Genomic DNA, 21,542 nt, shown 5'->3' with positions numbered 1-21,542 from the left:
GTGTGTGTGTGTGTTTTGAGGGTACTGTGAGGATGAAGGGTCGCCCTATGCTGATGAAAGCTCAGTGGGTATCCTTCTCTGTCACTGACATTGGAAGCCACCTCTGGTCTTGGGTATTACTCCAGGTAGCATGGTGTTCTTGGGACAGGAGACTCAGGGCCTGCACTGTCCTGGGATGTGAAAGTTTATAAACAAGGAAGTTCTGCGGTCTTTTTCTGGGCTGTCTCAGGCACTGGTCAGCTGGGGGGCGGGGCTCATCTGTACTTGTCAGTACCCCCAGTATGTGGGGGAGAGGTTGCCCACACTGGTGGAGGTCCTGTAGATGCAACTTGCACATGCTTTCGTTTCAGCCCCATGTAAGCTCCATTAGACACTCTAAGAAGGGTTGTTTGCCCCACTTAACTGATGAAGGAAAAGCTCGGGTGCCATGCCTAAGACAATACATGGGGAAAGACAGAGCGGGGCTTTGAACCAAAGGGCAGAGCTCTGAATCTAACACCTTCTCCTCTAGGACTGTCTTGAGGAGCACTGTGGGTGACTTAGGGATGGAAACTCTGGAAAGGGGCCTCCATTTCCTTTTGCTAAACAGTCTCTTGTCTTGAAGTAAGTTCTGTCTTGGCTGTGATTCTGTTTCCGCTTCCTTCTTCCCATCACCCTCTCCACTCTCACTCTTCTTTTCCCCTCCTGGGATTCTTGGCAGAAGGACGAGAGGAGGAATCCACTGCCAAGTCCTTTATTAAGGAAGGCTTGATGGTGATGCGGGGCTTCACTTACCAACCTTGCAGAGGCTGGGGGTACGGAGGGCGAAGGAGGTTAGGCTGCTTCCAAGCTGGGGCTTGATGGTGAGGAGGGGGGTGTCCCTCACCATCTCAGCCCCCACCCAGCTATGAAACGTGGGTGGTGAGGTTCCCAGAAGAATATGTCAGGGAGCCTTCTGGCTGGGAGGGAGGAAACGGCCTATTCCCTAGTGGGACTTCCTCTCTCACAGTGTGCGTGTTGGGGGCGGGGGGTGTGGAGGTTAGGGGTGGAGGGACAAGGAAATAACATTGTCTGAGCGATTGTGCCAGGCTACGTCACATTATCAGCAGCTCATTTAAATCATTTTCCAGATAAAGCTTGGAGAGGTTCGTTGACTTGCCCAAGGCCACACAGCTTGGGAACCTCAGAGCCGGTAAGGACGCCTGGACGGTCTTGCCCCTGGCTCTCTCCCTTGACTCCTGGAAGCGTCGCCGGACCTGGTGGAAGGCTGTCGGCCCTCACCTCGGGGCTGTCCGGAGGGGGCTCCCAGCAGGGGGCGCCCCGAGCCCCGTCCCGGGGAGGCCGGGAGCGCCTCCAGCCGGCGCCTGGGACCGGGCAGGCCGCTCCGCCCCCTCGGCTCCTCAGCGGCTCCGCGGGCGGGCGGCCGGAGAGCAGAGACGAGCGCCGCGCACCCGGTCGCGCCTGCCGTGCTCGCCGTGCCCGCCCAGCGCAGCCTCCCGCCGTGAGTAGCGCCCGTGTGCGGGCTCGACGGGCGGGACGGGGCGCGCGGGGCTGAGGCTGGCGGGGACAGATTGGTCCCGGGATCTGTCTCGGGTTCCCCAAGCCCGCCGCCCCGGTCCCTGACGCCACCCCCCCGGGTATGGCCGGCCTTGCCCTTGGCGCTGTGGCCGGCCCTGGACCTGCCCGCTGCGCCCCAGAGGGCCGCGCTCCGAAGCCTGGCACTTTGACCCGAGGGACCGGGTGGGGGCAGCGGGCCGAGGCCTGGCACCCAGGCGAGAGATAGAGACAGACTTTCATCAACGTAGGGCGCCTTAATGGAGAGAGCACTACAGATTCCCGGGAGGAGAGGGGCCAGTCTTCTCAGCAACGGCCACCTCGCACACCTCCTCTCCCCATTTGCACAAGGACTCGTTTCAAGAAGGCTGCTCCGTACATAGTCAGCTTGCTTGTGGCAGAATGAAGCTGTGGTCCCCATCGTCAGGGGCCCAGACCGAGGCCAGAGCTACGGTGGGCATGGGGGTAGTCAGTGGGTCTGGGGTAGAAGGGCAAAGGAAGGAAGGCATTGTCAGTTCTTGACCCTGATTCTGGACCAGGCAATGTGGATGCCTCATGGCATGTGTGGGTCTGGCTAGCCCTCACTGGGACTTTGCCATGTGGAAATAAGTATTCTCACTTTGGGAAGGAGGAAAGAGGTGAACACTGAGGACATGAAGGTAGTGGTACGTTAGGGGTACACCCTGGAAGAGAGGAAGTCATAGCTGGTTGCCTCAGAAGCAGGTGGGAAGAAGGTCCCTGGGGGCATGTGGAGAGAACACAGCCCCTGACACCTTGTTCTCTAGAATCCAGCCGAGGGCAGCTGGGGGCTGCTGCTATGGTTTCTGACTCTGATTCCCAGCTGCGTCCATGTAAGGTATTTCTGGGAGAGTCCTGGTGATTAAGGGGAGCTGGTGCCTTGGCCTCTTCACAAATACTTTCAGAGCCCTGTTCTTCCCCAAACCGCCCATCTCCTAAGATGTGTTTTTAACACCTAAAGTGGCCCCACTGATAATTCAGCTGCTTTGGGAGAGGCTTGGGCAGAGGGTGCAGGGGTGTGGATGAGGGTGGGTGGGTGCTGGTCTGGAGCAAGTTTCCAGCTGGCAGGAATGAGACCTGAACTGTCCTGACCACCTCCCTCAGATTTGCCTCCTTATTAGACATGAGAGTGAACAAGCAGGCTGCACATGGACTGGACCTTCACTAGAAAAATGAGGTTTTCTCTTGTCAATTTAGGCAAATGGCTGATGTCTGAGCCCAAGTTTCTTTATCAGGGGTTGGAGTTCGTCAAAGCCTTGAATGCCTGGAGGGGGTCTGTGATTCTGGAGTCCCTTTCCTTTTTTTTTTTTCAGATTTTTTTTTTTTTAACGTTTATTTATTTTTTTGGGACAGAGAGAGACAGAGCATGAACGGGGGAGGGGCAGAGAGAGAGGGAGACACAGAATCAGAAACAGGCTCCAGGCTCTGAGCCATCAGCCCAGAGCCCGACGTGGGGCTCAAACTCACGGACCGCGAGATCGTGACCTGGCTGAAGTCGGACGCTTAACCAACTGCGCCACCCAGGCGCCCCATCAGATTTTTTTTTAATGTTTTATTTATTTTTGAGACAGAGAGAGACAGAGCATGAGCAGGGGAGGGGCAGAGAGAGAATGAGACACAGAATAGGAAGCAGGCTCCAGGCTCTGAGCCGTCAGCACAGAGCCCGATGCAGGGCTCGAACTCACGAACTGTGAGATCATGACCTGAGCCGAGACCTCAACCGACTGAGCCACCCAGGCGCCCCTAGGGTCCCTTTCCTTCTGTGGATGGCCTCCTCAGAGCCTGGGTGATGGGGAGGGGTATAAAAGGACCATCATGCCTGCTCCCTTGCAGTGGTCCCATGTCACTGACTTATATTGGGTGAGGTGGTGTGATGGTCTCTGAATGTTCAGCAGCATGAGCAGGGTTGAGGGTGCTGTCATCGACGCCCAGGGCAGAACAGCTGGAGCGGACTAGCTGTGTGACTCAATAAGTCCCTTCCCCTGTCTGGTCCTTAGTTTCCTTCTTTTGTAAAACAAGTGGGTTAGGCCAGACACCAGTGGTTTTCAACCACCCCGCCCCCCCCCCCCCCGACCGCCATGAATTCTTACACAGAGCCCTAACTTACAATATAAAGTAGAACTGCTGTGCCTCCCCTTCCTCATGCCGGTGGCTCCTGAAGCAGAGTTTAAAAATCCCCTAAATGATCTTTGAGGTCCCTTTTTGTGAGGTTCTAGGAAATCTGTGTTAACCCTCAGAAGTGTTGCTTATTATTAGGGTTGGGGGCAGGAGTATGATTTCTAGCGATTCCATTAAGAGAAATGTGGGCATTAAGATGGGCTTCATCCTGGAAATGTCTAGAGCTGATGGCCTGTGCCTCTGACCAAAAGCTGTAGCTGTGTCCCTCCCCTCTGACGTGTGCTTTCATCTTTTCAGGGCCCGAAAGGTTCCTGTGCCCTGGGGCCTTTTCTGGGTCCTAACTGGTGATTATAATTCCACCTCAGAGTTTCTCCCCTTTAGTTCATGTTCCTACATGGAGAAAATTGATAAAATACAAATTCATCTTGGGGAGAGATATCAGGAAGAGGCTTTAAGTTGTTATTGGTTATTTTAACTTGAAGCATCTGAGCGGTGGCTTTGAGAATGGAGCCTGAGCCACTACATTTAAATCAACCAACATTTATGGAGCACCTGCTGTCTACCAGCTGCTACAAGGGGACAGAGGTGAGAATGTCACCACCACTGCCCTCATGGGGCTCCAAGACAGTAGGCAGGAGGGAAGGAATTCATATTTGTTGGAACCATCTAGACACTACTTAAAACATTTTACGTATGATATCTCATTTTGTCCAAAAGTAGATATTAGTCTCATATTTTATTATGTAAAATTTTGATTGTATACAAAGTAAGTGTACATACCACATAGCCATGTAACCACTGCCCAGATCAAGAAACAGCATTGCCTGTACCCTGAAACCCCCCTTGAGTCCTAGACATCACCTCCTACCCAGGAGTAACCACTATTCTGACTTTTAGCACCACAGGTGAGTTTTGCCTAAGTGGAATCACACAGTATGTAATCTTTTCTGTCTGGCTTCTTTCATTCAACATTATTAGGCTTGTGAGTTTCATCTATGTTGTTGCAGGTAGCCGTAGTTTATTTATTCTCATTGTTGTGTAATAATTCTATTGCATGGGTATAACTCTATTTACGTATCTATTCTTCTATTGATGGCCATTTGGTTGTTTCCAATTTTTAGTTATTACTAATAATGCTGCCGTGAACATTCTGACATGGGCCATTTTGGAAGGATCTACATGCATTTCCCTTACGGATGTCCATAGAAACTGCCCAACAGATTTCCAAAGTGGTTGTCCCAGAGTGTGCTTCTCCTGGCAGTGTTTGAGAGTTCTGATTTCTCCACATAGTCACCAACAGTAGGCATTGTCCAGATTCATTTTCCATGTAAGTAATTTGAAGCTTAGAAAAGTTGTCCTGTGCTCAATGTGTGCAGAGGTTGTAGAGCTGGGGTTTAAACCCAGGTGTGACTATGGAATCTGTGAATTCTCCTTCTGGGTTAGACATAGACAGTTATGAGCCAAAATACGAAAGCTCTAACCCTAAAAATGTATGATGAGACCTCTCTGGGAACTGAAAGGGAGAAGGGGGTTTTAATTTGTTTTGATGAGTAAAAGGGTCATGGAGCCTCAGAGTTGGTAGCATTTGAGCTAGGTCTTGTGGGAAGAGAGCTGTTTTCCTAGGGAGGCTCTCCAGGTGGGCCTTCCATGGAAAGGGGCCAGGTTGAGCTGAGGCATGGCAAGGGTGGAAGTTTTGGGGGAAAGGGAAAGGTCTACTTTAGCTATACTATAGGTATGTGGGGGGAGGGAGATAAGGCCAAAACGTTAGTTGGAGCCAAACTGGTGGTCCTAGTTTGTCCTTAGGGGGCTCCCTTGCCCCCAAGCCCCTGGCTACCCCTGGAGCCCAAGGCAGGGGCTCATGATTTTGTTGGGGAGCTGGGGTTGCTTCGAACCCCTCTCAGCTCCTGATAGGTGGCCTATTGCCAAATGGAGGATCTTAGCTGTTCCAGGGGCTGCTCTCAGTGTATCTATCAACAGAAATTCTTGGAGTTTTCTGCTTTTCTTTAGTTGTGTGAACTCAGTAACCCCACCCCTCAGGACTGTGTGAAGTAGGTGATATGGATGTTATCAGCCCCTTTTACAGATGAGGGGACTGAGGCCCAAAGATGGTGCCAGCCTGTGTGGGTTACACAGCTAATACACACCCAGGCTAGTCTACAACTGGGGCTCCTGGGAGCCTGCCCTTTTTTGTATTCCATGCTTGCTGGGCTCAGGCCAAGCACAAGGTGAAGACCGAAGAGGGAGGAGGATGCCCGATGGACCACGTGCACTGACAGGGCAGGAGGTCGGCAGGTGACCAGGAGAGTCAGGCTGGGGAGCCAGGCCAGCTCTGCCTGGGGGTCTTCAGGGATGTGTGCTCCATGGAAGGGAGGGAGGCAGGCTGCATCTCAGTAATAGAGCTGTGGTTTGCAGGGGGCAGCATTGGATGAAAGAGGGTGAAATGTATACATTTTCTGAGAGTTGGAACAGCTCCAGCCACTTGGCACTGATGAGACTCACCCTTATGTAATGGTGCCTCCACCCAGCTTGGTGAAAACAGTCTTTTGGGGCTCATGGGGCCCTGGGCGTGGTTGGTATCTGATTGGCAGGCAGAAGAAAAGCTGCCAACTCTAGCCAAAATGAGCTCTGAGAGGCCTTTGCTAATGACTCTCGAAAGACACATCCACAGGCAGCTGGTTTTATCTTTGTCATTTGCAGGCTGTGTCCTGGGCCCTGCCCTTGGGGTGCTGTCCAGGATGGCATATGGAACTCCAAGAATGGGTGGGGCTTCTTGGGGCAGGGGGATCCCAGGGTAGGATGCATACAGTCTCTTCTGGTGTAGTGGTGAACACTCCCCATGGCTCAGAGTTGTCTTCTGGCTCTTACTGAGGTGATCTGGGCGAGCAGGTGGCTCCATTTTGTAGATGAGGAATCTGAGGCTCCTCTGACAAGAGATGAGGTCACAGAGCTAGTTGTGGGCAGAATTGGAACTAGAAGCTCTAGCTCCTGACTCCTGGTGCTTATTGTGATTTGTCACACCACTCCCGTCCATCTTTCCCTTGGGGTGATGAGTGAGAGAGTTTATAAATCAGTTCAGACTCGCAGTTGGGTGGCACAGCCCCTGAGGGAACTGAGGTGATGATAATCCCTTACCTTTTTACAGCATTTTATAGTTTACAAAATAATTTCATGATTTGCATTAAATAGTATTAACACATCTCACAGATGAGGAAACTGAGTCTCTGGCAGTTTACATGACTTATCCAGGCAATTGGGACTTGAATCCAGAACTTCTGACTCAAAGATGAGGGCTTTCTCTCCTGTCTTATGGTTGCTTCTTTTCTCAGTAGACCTGGATTTCATGAGTACAAATTGCCGAAGCTGGCCATGGTGTTGTTTCTCTGAATTTATTCAGAGCAGATCTGAAGAAGTGAGGAGGGCTCTTTTTCTATCTCCTTAACAAATTTGAATTGGTATACATCAAATAAGAACCGTATAGGGGCACCTGGGTGGCTCAGTCCATTAAGCGTCTGACTTCAGCTCAGGTCATGATCTCATGGTTCATGAGCTGGAGCCCTGCATCAGACTCTGTGCCAACAGCTCAGAGCCTGGAGCCTGCTTCTCCCTCTTGCCCCTCCCTCACTTGTGCTCTATCTCTCTCTCAAAAATAAATAAATATTAAAAAAAAAAAAAAAGAACCGTATATTGTCAGTCATTGGTGAGAAAAGGCTTGCTTGAGCAGGGCAATTCTTAAGGAACCAGTGCTGTGGATTATTGTTAAATTATTAGCTCCTTGCAAGCTGATTACTTTTAGGCCCAGACTCTGAGGCTTCCACCAGTGTTCATGGCTGTCCTGACCTCCTGTTTCCTCCCGTTTCAGGGCTGTATGCTCCAGGCCTCAATGAAGAGCCCAAACATGGAGACATTCAAGCAGCAGAAGGTGGAGGACTTTTATGACATCGGAGAGGAGCTGGGGAGGTAAGAGGCTGGGAGAGGTGGAGGGGGTGCCTCTCCTGGAACACTTGTCACTTGATCTTGTAGGCACGGGCTTGTCACAGGACTCGTGGGAAACTTTAAAAACAATCCTGAGGCATTCACCTTCATGTGCAGCTCTGCAAACAGTCATCTCTGTGGAAATAAAGACTTGCTGGCCTAAGGGACTAGAATTCTTGAGCTCTAGGTTTTCAGTATAGCCTGGCTGACAGTTATGGTGAGTCTAAATGCTTCTCGCTTCATCTGTTACTTTTCTCACAAAGCCACTCCCAGGTTCTGGACTGAGATCTGGTCTGTTGGTTTTCTTCTCTGAGTCCCACTTAGGATTCTCCATGGCTCTCAGGATTTTGTTTCATAAGCTCAGTGCCTGAATGGGAGGTGAAGTAATCCTCCTGAAAATGGATTCACGTTGAGTAACAGGGTACGCGAGCCTCGTCACGAAGGTTCCTAGGATCTGAGTTATTGGGTGCATTTTTAGGTTTGCTAAATCTAGAATGCAGCCAGGGATAAGTCCTGATATCTGAAAGTAGTTACTCTTCAGAAAGGAATGAAGATTTCCCAAGCTCTCTTCTTGCCTTCCATTTCCAGAATCTGCTAATATTTAAACAGTTTTTTAGTGATTACAGATCACCAGCCCTAGGGTTGGATTCTCACTGCAATGCAAGAGATGGGAATTCATTTCATTCTCATTTTGCAAGTGAGGAAACTGGCCCAAAGAGTTTAAGCAAGTTGCCTGAAATTGGTCAGCCAGCGAGTGACGCGGCCAAGGTCTGGCCAGTCCAGTTTGCACCCTCACACCTGTCATGCCCTTTCCAATGAGCATGGCACTTACACACTCACATATGCTTACCGGTACACCAAGCCTCACCCCTTCACACACCCAGCAGAGTAAAAACTTGGGGGCTTAGGGCCTTTGCTGTATCCACGATGCAACACAGGAGGCCTTTCCCCTTTATAGAGCTCTTGGGTCAGGCCTAATTCTCTTACTTTCTTTTATGTTTAAAGACAAAATTGAAAGAGTTTCAAAGCCAGAGGAGCCTTACTCCAAGAGGAAGGTGCAGTTACTTCAAGTCCAGGGAGTGCTTGTCCTGACTGACTAGCTGGCTGGGTGGGGGAGCAAAGACTGCAGAGACCCTGGAGGGGAATGGGTCCTCAGCCTTCTGCCTGAGCCGGCTGCCACTGGCAATCCAGGGGTGAAGGGGTGGGAAGAAGACAGAGGGCCGGAGGCTGGAGGGTGGTCAGTTGGAGTCTGCCTCTGAATGGGAAGCCAGGTGCTTCTCCTGCCCTTGGTGATACAAGGGAGAAAGTGGCAAGCTCAGCAGCAGACTCTGGCAGGCCTTGCCCGTGGCATTTGATTTGGTAGCCTCACCTTGGCCACATCCTATGGGGGTCTGTGCCAAGTGCTCTGGGTACAGATATGAGCAAGACATGGACAGTTTCAGTCCTGGACGTTCAGCCTGGCCATAGGGGCAACCGTGCACATGCCAAGGCCAGAGTTGGATGGGACCTTGTTGGGGCGGGGGCTCTGAGGAAGAAAGTAGAAGCAGTTTCCTGGGGGAATTCATCTATTCTTCCTTCTTAGTCCCGTGTCTCCCCAGTTTGTACATCAGGGCTATTAGAACTGGAGGAGGCCTGGGGCACCTGGGTGGCTCAGTCGGTTAGGCGTCCGACTTTGGCTCAGGTCATGATCTCACAGTTCATGGGTTCGAGCCCCGCATTGGGCTCTGTGCTGACAGCTCGGAGCCTGGAGTCTGCTTCAGATTCTGTGTCTCCCTCTCTCTCTGACCCTCCCCTACTCACGCTCTGTCTCTCTCTCTCAAAAATAAATAAACATTAAAAAAATTTTTATTAAGAACTGGAAGAGGCCTCTTCTCTGGTCCTTCACGTATAGCAGGGTGGAGGGCCTGTACCTCACAGCCTGGGAACCTTGGATGACTCCCCCTCATTTCAAAAGGGTTGACTGGACACAGGGTAGGTAAGAGGCTGAAGAGGCCTGAGGCCTTTGGAATGGCTTGAAATCCTAGGATTTGTGGTCTAGAGGCCAGATGAGCTAGAAGGCTTATAGAGATCCTTTCTTCCAGGCTCTTCATCTGAAAACTGAGGAAACTGAGACTCAGAGAGGGGAAGATCTTGCCAGGGGCCATAAACAGGCTGGAACTAGACCTGCCAGCAGATGAGTGCTGAGATTCAGAAGGGGCAGTCCTCTTTTTCTCTCCTCCCCTCCTTTTCTTCACTTATCATGCTTCTGAAGAGGTTCCTTGTGCCAGGCACTGTCCAAGGTAGTGGCAAACCAGCAGATGCATTCCTGTCCTTTTGCAGCTTATGATCCACTGGTGGACAAAGGCTCTAAACCAGTGAACAGGGGAACCAAGAGCATAATTCATTATGGCATGTGTTAAGGGCTGTGCAAGGAGAGAACAGGATGCACTGAGACAGAATAGGGGACACAGTTAAGACCAAGTGGTCAGGGAATGCTGCTCTGAGGAAGTGACTATCCATTTGAGAACTGAGGGCTAAAGGTGCAGGCGAAGGCAACAACATGGACACAGGCCCAGAGCTGTTGAAACTTGAGCTGTAGGTGAGCAGTGCTAGATGAGGTTAGAGACATAGGTGTTAGACACGTGGCCAGTGAGCTTTGTGTCAACACAGAGTGGTGGAAAGGTTTGGCACATATTGAGATTTGGGTCCCCTTCCTAGCTGTGCAACCTTAGGACAGCTTACTCAACCTCTCTGGGGCCTCTGTTTTCTTACCCATAAGATAGAAATAATAACAGTACCTAGTCCATGTTCGTGGGAATCAAGTGAAATGCCAAGTCTATGGTACCCTCATGGAACCAGGCACAGGGTAAGTGCTCGATGAACAAGAACTTCTGGCCTTTGAAGTATATTTGGGACACCAAGGCCCTGCCTCCCACCTCTGGAGCGCCCCCAAGAGGGAGGTGTGGGACTCTGCAGGAAGAACAGAGTTGTTGGGTCATGCTTATTTTGGGGAGAGGTGCGTGTAAACCTGCTTCCTCTGCTGTCAGTGAGCACCCTAGGCTAAACTCAAGGATGTCTTACTGATTTAGCTCCTCATTCAGTCCTTCCTGTGCAAAAATGAAAGCAAGCCACACCATTTTTCATTTTTACCCATACTGATAGATAAGGCTCACACACCTAATGTTGGGTAAAGAAAGCCAGGTGCAAATGAGTCCGTACTGTATAATTCCATTTGGGTAAAGCTCAAAATGGGCAAAATAAATCAATGGTGCTGGAAGTCAGAATAGTGGTTATTCCGAAAGAACTAGTGACTGGAAGGCGGCATGAGGGAGGTCCCATGGGGTGGGTATTGTTCTGTTTCTTGATCTGGGCACTTACTTCACAGATACATCCTTTATGAAAAGCCATACCTCTTTATGTGCATTTTTTTTCTGTAGGCCTGTTATATCTTAACTAAAACCGTGTATTAACAAACAAGGAATCTTTCACTCTGTTCCTTGGCCTAGTCTGGTCCCTAAAGCTCATGTTTTTGATTCATTTGGATGTCTTTATGTCCTTATCCTACAAGTAAGAGAGCATCTGGGAGTAGAGCTGCTAAATCCACCTTTGGATTGGGAAAGTGTGCCCTGGCTGGAGGGTCCTCAGCTGCTTGACCATGTGATTCTTAACTGATTTCATGCTGAGTGCAGATACTTAGCTGTGCCATTTTGGTACCAGCCTGCTGGGGATGCTGGAGATTGTCTGCTGCTTCTGAGAGTGGCTGGAGAAATGCTGCAACCTACAGATTCTGGCTTCTCCCAGCCTTGGTAGCCAGGGTAGGGTAGAGCAGGGGAATATTAGAGCAGGACTTATAAAGAAAAAACCCATCCAATTCCTCCTTTTTAGACAAGGCTAGGTCCAGAGAGGGGAAGTGACTTGTCCGAGGTCACTCGGGGAACTAGTCATGGACCAGGATGGGGACCGGTGGTCTGACTACTCTTAGTCTGGGGCTCTGGCTACCACACCATAAGGACCCACAACGTACAAACTCATTTTTGCTCTCATTTGAATGCTTCTCAGGGAGTGGAGGAGAATATCTAGTAGGGTGGTCTTTTCTGTTTGACCTTGAGAGTAGAGCAACAGTGTAGAGTCAGGAGGTTGAGCAATGGGGAAGGAGTGATGTTCCCCAGGGGGAGGGCACTGATAGATACTCCCTCCCCCTGGGGAGTATGCCCAAGAGTACAAGGTATTTTAGTGAAAGCAGCATGTAATGATCAGTGCTTTCTTCTTTCTTGTGCTTATATTACTTTCCTTTACTTAGATTATTACATTGACATAAAATCATAAAATGTTATGCTGAACTGGATTTCAACAAGAAGTTAGTCCAAATCTCCATTTTATAGATAAGGAAAGTGAGGCCGAACTCACCGAGGAGGTGAGCTGATTTGTCCAAGGTCCTAGAGTAAGCAATATGGAAGGTGGAACTTAAAGAAGCTTTTATATTATTTTATTTTAAAAAATATTTTAAATTTATTTATTTATGTATTTAACACAAGGCAGGAGGGACGAAGGGAGAGAGAATCTCAAGCAGCCTCCATGCCCCTGTCGAGGGGCTTAATCTCACCACTATGAGATCATGACCTTAGCCAAAATCAAGAGTAGGATGCCTAACCAACTGAGCCACCTAGGCACCCCAGAAGCTTTTAAACTGCACTGTGCTAATTTAAACAAACATACAGGGGTGCCTGGGTGGCTCAGTTGGTTCAGTGTCCGACTTTGGCTCAGGTCATGATCTCATAGTTTGTGAGCTCAAGCCCCATGTCGGGCTCTGCACTAAGAGCATGGAGCCTGGAGCCTGCTTTGAATTCTTTGTCTCACTCGTTCTCTGTCCCTGCTTGTGCTCTCTCTCCAAACAAACAAACAAACAAATGTTTATCGATATATACATTCAATTTTCATCCATAGCCCCAGCTCTGTCAAGGAGCCTACCTCACCATTACCCCACACATGCCTCACCCCACCCCCCTCTTCCCTGGTGAAGACAACAGCCATAAGCCTTGCTCCTACTTACAGGAGGTTCATGTATGAAAGGCTGAAAGGTACCCTGCCAGGCACGTAACCTGCAGAATCCCCTTTTGTAGGGACAGGAGCCTTGGGCCAGGGAAGGAGCCACTGTTCTGGACCTCACCCTTCCTAAACAGAGCTGAGGAATTTGCTGCGACATCCATATTGACAGGGCTGCCTGCCAGACCTGAGTCACCCGATGGGGTTCTCAGTGGTTAAGATCACACATGTAGCTTAGCCAGGGCAGCCTCTTTTGGGAGAGAAACAAAACCTACAGGAATGTGTAGAGCTCAGATTTACTCAGGCTGGGTTCTATAGCCCAGTCTAGCCACAGAGCACTATAGGAAACAACAATAATAAGTGTTTGGATTTACCTGTTTCAGTCTTTGGGGAAGGGTTTCCAAGGTGAACTTTGAAGCAAAGAGGCTTTTGGTATTTCTTTTTAAATTAAAAACTTCTTTTTTTTATTATAGAAGTTATGCATGGCAAATGTCATAAAGTTCTGAAGAGTTCAAGTAAAAGGTCAACTCCCTCTACCCTCCTTCCTTGTCTCGTGCCCACAGCTAGACTTTGATGATAATTTTCTTCTGTTGCCTTTTAGAACTTTTCTAAGCAAAGCAAGTGTGTACAGGGGCCCAGATGGGATCATATGACCATAACTACAACTTGCTTTATTCACTTAATGAAATACATTGACTATCTCTAAAAATCTTTTAATTTATTTTTTAATTTTAGAGAGAGAGAGAGAGAGAGATCACAAGTGGAAGAAAGGGACAGAGGGAGAGAGAGAGAGAGAGAGAGAGAGAGAGAATCCCAAGCAAGCACCATGCTCAGTGCAGAGCCCGATGCAGGGGGCTTGATCCCACGACTCTGGGATCATGACCTAAGCCAACAGCAAGAGTCAGAGGCTTAACTGACTGAGACACCCAGGTGCCCCTGAATATCTTTCACAGCAGTATATAGAGATCTTGGAGACTTATTTTGGATGAAAGTTTGTTTTTTTTTATTTAATAAAAAACTAGAGAAGACAAGCCAATAAGAAATTAGCAGCCTTAACTCAGCCAACTATTTTTATTTCTGACTTCTACCTTCTCATTTTTCCAGAGCTGTTTCTCACACCCACACATCCCCTTCTCTTTTGTGTCTGCTTGAGGCACATAAGCTCAGAGTTAACATTCTCCCAAGTGCTGAGCTCCTGGGGCAGGGTGGGGAGGCTGGGGGGGGGGGGGAGCAGGGCAGCGCTCATGGCCCCGGGATTGCCCAGGGATGAGATGAGGCCTATCTCACATTTGTTTGTTTGGGGCCATCAGCTCTTTTGAAGGTAGGTTTTCTTATTTTGTTTATTTGTTTGTGTTTGTTTGTTTAAGTTTTTATTTTAATTCCAGTTAGTTAACATACAGTGTAATATTAGTTTCAGGTGTACAATATAGTGATTCAACACTTCCATACAACACCCGCTGCTCATCACAACAAGTGCACTCCTTAATCCCCGTCATCTAGTTCACCCATGCCCCACCCTGTCCCCTAGGTTCTTACTTTGAGTGTCACTATAGCACTGAGACAGAGGCCGAAGGTCCCAACAACTTCGGTGACTTCTCCTTGTTCTTGCTGTTCCCTTGCTCTTGGATAAGTTAAATTTTTCCTTCAAGGTCTAGGTCAAATGCTCTCTCCCTAGCAAAGCCTGACTCACCCCATCCTACTCCACCCTGTTCTGTAGACGTAATTACTGCTTATACTGGACCCACATCCCTGTTAAGTGCTCAGGTCATCATACCTCATGTTACCTGAAAGAGTTCACTGGTCATCTTCCCACTGAAGATTCCTCCAGGCGGGGCGCCCCTCTATAGTGTCCAGAGCAGGCCTTTTACACTTGATAAGTGCTCGGCTCCCACAGATACCCATCAGGAGACTGCAGTGCTATCTGGAACCTACTCAGAGTTAAATCTGAGGCAGAAAACCTCAGCCAAGTCCCCAGCACCCATAGACCTTGGCATCCATGAACGTTCAGAATTTTGCAAACACAAAGTGGGAAACAAAATGCAAAAATTACTTCCATTTCCTGGACACACATTATTATATTTAATCTTTATAACGTCCTGAGAAGAGTTATTACTCCTATTTTATAGATGAAGAAACTCAGTCTCCAAAATGTTAGGTAACTGGCTCAGGAAATACAGATCTACCTCATCAAGGAGAAGCCAGCTGGGAAATTCCACTCGGTGCAACACAACAAATCTTAGAGAAAGTCAGAAATAAAAGCCAGAAACTTTTCTGGGCAGAGTCCTGTCACCTACTCTGGGCTGGGATTTTTGTGCCTCTCTGATAGCATACGTGTTTATATTTCCTGTTGCTGGGAAGGTGAAAGTGGCTGACATATGTTAAGAATCTTCTGCACTCACGTCAGTGTCTGTACCGAGTGCTTCCCATCCTTCTAGGACAATATGAGCTGGGTCACATTCCCACTCCCCAGATGAGGAAACTGAGGCTCAGGGAAGTTTTACATGGACTCTTTTTGTCACTCATGCCAAAAGCCTTCTCTGCCACTAACACCAGGCTTATCTTCTTCAGGCCCAGGAAGCTCTCAGCTTGGTGTTAGTGGCAGGGAAGCCTTTTGGGCCATAGTTGTCTCCTAGGCAAGCTAGTGGTTTCTGAAAGATGAGTGGGGTGTGTGGATGCATACGTACACATCTGTACTTTAGGTCATTATCATAGTCCGATGCCTCTTCCTAGGCACCCACTGTGTGATGGGCACCATTTAGGGCTCAGGCCTTGCCCCAGAAGAACTCAAGCTCAGCTGGGGCACAAGGATACTCTCCTCAAAAGCTAGTGAAATGAGATAGAACAGCCCATGAGCTAATAGGGGGACCCCTAAAACATGTGCCAGTTGTTCAGAGGAGGAAACCATCACCCTGGGGGTAGGACAGCTCCTCACAGTCTAATCCGGGAGATGGCAGATGACCACCCCAAGGTAAGGGCTCTGCCAGAGACTGAGGGCAGCAGGCCTGGGCTTGGGCAAGAGAGCACATGGTGGGGGTCGAAGGGATGGGGCTGCCAGGAGGACGAGTGACCACAGAGGGCCCTGGATGACAAGAGGCCACGGATGAAGGAGGGAGGTGCTTTCATCACTCATTGTTAGGAAAACAAAGCACAAAGCCACTCAAACAAAGTGGCTGCATTGCCCACGCTTCCGTCAGAAGCTGGCACACAGGGCGAATCGCTCGCCCTGAGGGGTAGGTCTCATTGAGCTCAGTTTGCGTTATGAAAACTGTAAGAGCTGGAAGCAGGTGCTTATGTGGGGATCACTGAAATCATGATATACCTGTATCTACAGCATACACTCTCTTTTCTACCTCATCGCCAGTATGCACATTTTGTGTTGTGTTGTTTTTGGGTTGACGTTTTATTTATACCTTTCTGTGTATCCAGAGTCCGTATACCTTAAACATTTTCCATTTCAAAATAATTGCAAGTTTGATAAAAGTTTTCAGACTAACAACTCCCATATATTCTTTATTCAGATACAGCCTTTTAACATTTTGGCTTCTCCCTCCCTCCTTCCTTCCCCCTCTCCTCCTCTTCCCCCTGCTCCTCTCCCTTCTTTCTCCTTCTTTTCTTTCCGTTTCTTTCCTTTTCTTTTTTCTTTTCTCTTTTCTTTTCTTTCTTTCTTTCTTTCTTTCTTTCTTTCTTTCTTTCTTTCTTTCTTTCTTTCTACTTATCTATTATTGCTTCTAAGCCATTTGAGAGTGGGTTGCAGACATTATACTTCTTTATCCCTTAATACTTGATTATGCATCTTCTAAGGGCTTGGCTATTCTCTTTCATATCCATAGTACAGTCTTCAAATTTAGGACATTTAACTCTGATATAATGTTTTTATTCAAGCTGTCACCCTTGTTCCAATTTTGTTAATTCTTTTTTTTAAAATTGTTTAATGCATATTCATTTTTGAGAGACAGAGTGCAAGTGGGGGAGGGGCAGAGAGAGAGGGAGATACAGAATCCGAAGCAGGCTCCAGGCTCCAAGCTGTCGGCACAAAGCCCGATGCGGGGCTCGAACTAATGACCTGTGACCTCATGACCTGTGACCTCATGACCTGAGCCAAAGTCAGATGCTCAACCGACTGAGCCCTCCAGGCACCCCAATTTTGTCAATTCTTGATAGCAGTTTTCTCCCTGCAGAACAAGATCCAATGCAGATCATCCACTACATTTTGCTGTCATCTCTCTTTAGTCCCCTTTAATCTGGAATGATGCCTCAGCTTTACTTTGTCATGACACCGGTATTTTTGAAGAATGCTAGCCTTAAAAAAAAAAAGATACAATACAGTCTATATACTTTTGTTAACTTCATAGTATTCTGCTATGTAGACATTCCCAGTTTACTTAAGTTCCCCCTGTTATTTCTCACTGCTAAAAATAAATGTTTCTGTGGACATATTTGTTGAATTTCCTCTCTGCATTATTTCTGCTGGGCATACTCCCAGAGGTGAAATACTGGGTCAAAGACTATGACTGATTTGTGTAATGGTTGAAACTAGGTACCGAATCAGTTTGCCAGCTCACCAGCAGGTGCTTATTTCTGTATGGCTTTGTCAATATGCTTTCATTGTTTTTTTGCGTGTTTTTGGCAGTTTAAGAGTTTTGTAAAGACACATTCACGTTTTCACAGTGGGAAAATTTAAAGTGGTTCGAGTCTCCTGTGCTTCTCCCTTAGTTCCAAACTTTATTCTCTCTGCAACTTTGCCCTCTTTCGTGTGTTTACATTTCATTTTCATTTCGTTGCATTTTTGGTCATTGGAGAATGTGAAGTTTTGAGAGCAACAGAAGGCAGGTAAGGCAAATGTAATCATTCCCATTTTATAAATGATGGAAATGAGGCTCTGGAAATTTACCTGACCCAGCCTTGTCAGGACCAGAGGTAGAGAACTCTTCCCTATAGCCCGATGGTGTTGCCTCCCTCCCCCAAGAGGGAGGGGATACAAGGTCTTAGGGAACCAAGAAAGTCCAGCACAAGATTCCACTTCTTTGTCCATACTTTTAGAAGCTGGCTGGAAATGGTCTAAAAGAAAGTTTTCTGAGGGGTGTCTGCGTGGCTCAGTTGGTTGAGCGTCCAACACTTGATTTCGGCTCAGGTCATGATCACAGAGTCATGGGATCGAGCCCCGAGTCAGGCTCTGTGCTGAACACGGAGCCTGCTTAAGATTCAATCTCTCTCTCTCTTTCTCCTCTCTCTCTTTCTCCCTCTGTCCCTCTCTCCCACTCGTGCTCTCTATCTCTCCCTAAAATTAAAAAAAGAAAGAATGATTTATGAGAGCTCTGAAAGAGGAGTTGCCTGGAAAGGGGGCTGCTTTTGAGGGCAAAGGAGAGAGCATGGTTCCCCTCTACTTCTTGCTGGGGAAACCCACATGAGGGGTAAGAGCTGAGGCCAGTGGTAGAGTTCAGGCCTGAGGTACCCATCACCTCAGCTGCAGTAAGGCATCCCAGGCTTGGACAATGCTGGTGGGGGGTCTTAGGAGACCCCGAAGCTTCCAGGTCTTCCCACAGAGGTAATGGCTGTGACCTTTGTGTCTTTCTGGGAGATTGCCCCGGACCCTAAAGCAGCCTTCAACAGACTTTAGAGCCCAAGAACTTTAATCTGCATGGGCTCCTACACTATCTAGTCCAGGGGACAGAAAACTACAGCCCTATAGCTGTATCTGGTCCGCTACCTGTTTGAGTGGTCCTGGAGCTACGAACTGGTTTTACAGATGAACAGTTCCAACAGATTGATTATAGAAAACACAGACTTTGGGCCCCAGTTAAGTAATATGTTTTACCCCCACCAAAAAAGTTCCATTCTTCTAATTGGAAGACCTGTATTACAACAAACAAAACAAAACTCATTTCTTACTATATTTTAAATTTCATCAACTAAAAATTTGTGGAAATGTTTATTTTCTCCCTCATTATATAAGTACCTATGTCATATCCTTAATTTTGCTTCTTGATCTGCAATGAAGAATATTTACTGTCTGGCTCTTTGAAGAAAAATGTGACTACTCCTGATCTTCAGTAGAGTTTACTATTTAAGCAGCAACATGTTAAAAAAAATGGATTATTGTAGGGTGGGGGACAGGATATAAACTGATCAAGGTGAAGGTGCTGTTATGGAAAAGGATGAAGAAGGGGTTAGCAGAGGTCCACCTGCCTCCCTTCCCTGTCCTCCCTCTCATAGCCCTTGAAGAACCTCCAGGAAGACAGTTTCAGAACCACTGTCTACCTAGGTTAATCCTGTCCTTCAGAGAGTGCCAGGGTAAGAAGAAGGGAAAGGAACTCTGGGTATTAGGGATTGAGTGTCTTCTCTAAATCTGGTCCTGCACTAGGCACGGGTGTTCATTATGTGGCTTGTGTAGGGCTCTTGCAACCCTATGTGGTGGTAAGTGTTTCTCCCATTTTAAAAGTGAGAAAGCTAGAGCTTAGCAAGCTCAGCTGACTTGCCATAGTAAGTGCCAGAGCTAGAAATTAAGCCCAAGACTTCTGACTCCTGGTCCAGTACTCCTGCTGAGGTACCAAGATGCTCAGAATTTTCTTTCTTTAAAAAAAAATGTTTTAATGTTTATTTATTTTTGAGAGAGAGAGAGAGAGAGAGAGAGAGAGAGAGAGAGAGAAAATGAGTAGGGGAGGGGCAGAGAGGTTGGGAGATACAGAATCCAAAGCAGGCTCCAGGCTCCGAGCTGTCAGTACAGAGCCCAATGCGGGGCTCGAACTCATGAACTGTGAGATCATGACCTGAGCCAAAGTCAGATGCTTAACCGACTGAGCCACCTAAGCACCCCACCCAGAGTTATCTTTTTGCCTGAGACCCTCAGGTCCCCTCCAGAGAACAAAGAGGGAGGTTGATACAGTTGGTTCACGCTCTTGGTGGACTATTGGAGGAGATCTGCTGAGAGCCCAGTTGTCCTGCATTTGATGTACCTCCAGGGCTGGCACTGCCTCCCTGCTCACCCCCAGTCCTTGGCAGCCAGTATCTAACTCTGAGACCTCAGAACCCTAATCTTGAATTCTGAACTGCTGGCCCCTGGTGTCGTGGCCACAGGGCCTAGGGGGTGATGAAATATCCTTCTCTCCTTGGGGTGAGGTTAATTTGGCACCCTGGGGCAGGGCCCACAAGCTACAGAGGAGACTTTAGCTACAGTGTGGTTCTAGGAGGCAAAGAGTTTGTACCAGTCTTTTGGAGGACAGTCCCCCTTCTCTCCTCTCTGTCCCGCCTTTTCAGCTGAGGAGACAGGGCAGAGGAGAGAAGGGCAGCTGAGGGACTTCGGCAGGAGGACAGGCTCAGCACGGGAGGCTGACAGTGACTGTTCTGGGTGCTGGAGCCACCAGGCACTGGTATGATTTTGACTCTGCTGCTATGAGCAGGTTGGACCTCCAACAGCATCGCTCTCGTGGGCTGTTTTGTCATCAGAAGATGGTCCCTGTCTCACAGAATTGTTGAAATACCACTTGTGGAATCAAGGTCTCTTCATGTTTTCTAGCCTTCTGGGGTCCCATTCTTTAATGGCCAAATAAAAATAATGAACATTCCATTCCAGGGCAACAGGAAGTCCTGTTCTTAATCCAGCCTTTCTGGCTCTCCCCAGGGAGCACTCACATCTCAGTTATCGGAGCCATATCTCAGAGCCTTGGGCTCAGGGGCCCCTTCCTCCTTCAAGACAAGGCTGAGCTCCCTCTGTGACCTCGTGTCAGGCACAGACTCGGGCCCACTTCTGAGTGCCTTCCCTCAACACCGAGATTGGTTGCAGGGTACGCTGAGGAGACCCCCTTTTCTTCACATATACCCAGTTTAGCTCCTTATTGTTGCGACCTCTCCCTGAGTTGACCCTGGCCTTTTTATCCTGAATGAAAGGCCCTTTCAAGTTTTTCCCAAACAACAGCCATCTCTGACCTGCACTCACCCTGCCCCCATGATGGAGTCTTTTGTCTCTTTTAGCATATGGTAACAGCTCTGAGCAGCTTTCAAAATACCACTTTCCCCATTCCTGCCCTAGACGTGAGGGGTGTAGCCTGGCATTTGGGAAGTGCCCAGCAAATAGTCACAGATATGGACACCATTATGCTAAAAGCCTGGTGGTCAGTTGTTTTGAAGAGCTCATGGGAAGGAGCTGGGTTGGGCAGTTTCTCTGTTACCTCATCTGATCATGAGACTCTTGATTGGCGTAGGCAGACAGGTGGAAGTCACTGTCCCCATTTTACAGATTAGGAAACAGAGGCATAAAATCCAGTCCCTACTGTTGAGAGCAGGGAGACCTGATCGAATGGAGACAAGGCTGTGTATCCACGAGATTTTGTAAACACAGGTCCAAGCAGCAATATTGAAAATATGTCTTAAAGAAAGACATTTTTTAAAGCACCTTCAGAACTAGCTAACTAGCATTTGTAGAGATTGGGGTCCTGACATTCTTTCTGATGTCTCGCCCTGATATAGGATACTTCCTGGAGTCCACACATGTCTCTGAGAAGATGTTAGCTTTCTGCTGGTCAGGAAGCACTGCCAGGTCCTGGCTAGTTTGGCCTGGCTCCACCCCCACCCCTCCAAGTCCCCTGGCTCCCAGTGCTGCTACCTTCACTACCTTCTAGCAAGGTCTGTGGCTGGGCCATCTCTAATGGGGCAGCTGAACCATTCCTCTCCAATACAGAGAATGTATCCCTCAGATGTGGGGGGGTCAAACTTGGGTAAAACTGACTACTAGTGACTGCTTGTGTGACTGTGACCTTGAGCAAGTTACTTCACTTCTCTGAGCCTTGGTTCTCTCATCTGTGAAATGGGGAACATACTACCTACCTTATCAGGTCAGGATGTGAACGTAGATCTTTCTTGACTCCAGAGGATTGATCGAGATT

The 21,542-nt window shown here is 48.4% G+C and overlaps 1 protein-coding gene across 5 annotated transcripts in view; it reads left to right on the top strand.

Moving 5' to 3' along the window:
• The first annotated feature begins 1,032 nt into the window (after positions 1 to 1,032).
• The window catches only part of DAPK2 (death associated protein kinase 2), a 121,226-nt gene continuing 100,716 nt past the window's right edge, over positions 1,033 to 21,542 (top strand). For 2 of the 5 annotated variants that reach the window (XM_025919432.2, XM_086710907.1), the window contains exons 1-2: positions 1,497 to 1,986; positions 7,529 to 7,626. In XM_025919432.2, coding sequence (XP_025775217.2) covers positions 1,936 to 1,986; positions 7,529 to 7,626 — 149 coding nt within the window. In that variant the 5' untranslated portion in view covers positions 1,497 to 1,935. The other 3 variants (XM_086710909.1, XM_086710908.1, XM_025919433.2) reach the window with 3 other exon arrangements.

Source organism: Puma concolor, chromosome B3 (genome assembly GCF_028749965.1).
Source record: "Puma concolor isolate L17-30 chromosome B3, mPumCon1.1.hap2, whole genome shotgun sequence".
NCBI classification, from domain to species: domain Eukaryota; kingdom Metazoa; phylum Chordata; class Mammalia; order Carnivora; family Felidae; genus Puma; species Puma concolor.
This window is presented reverse-complemented; position numbering and strand designations above follow the sequence as displayed.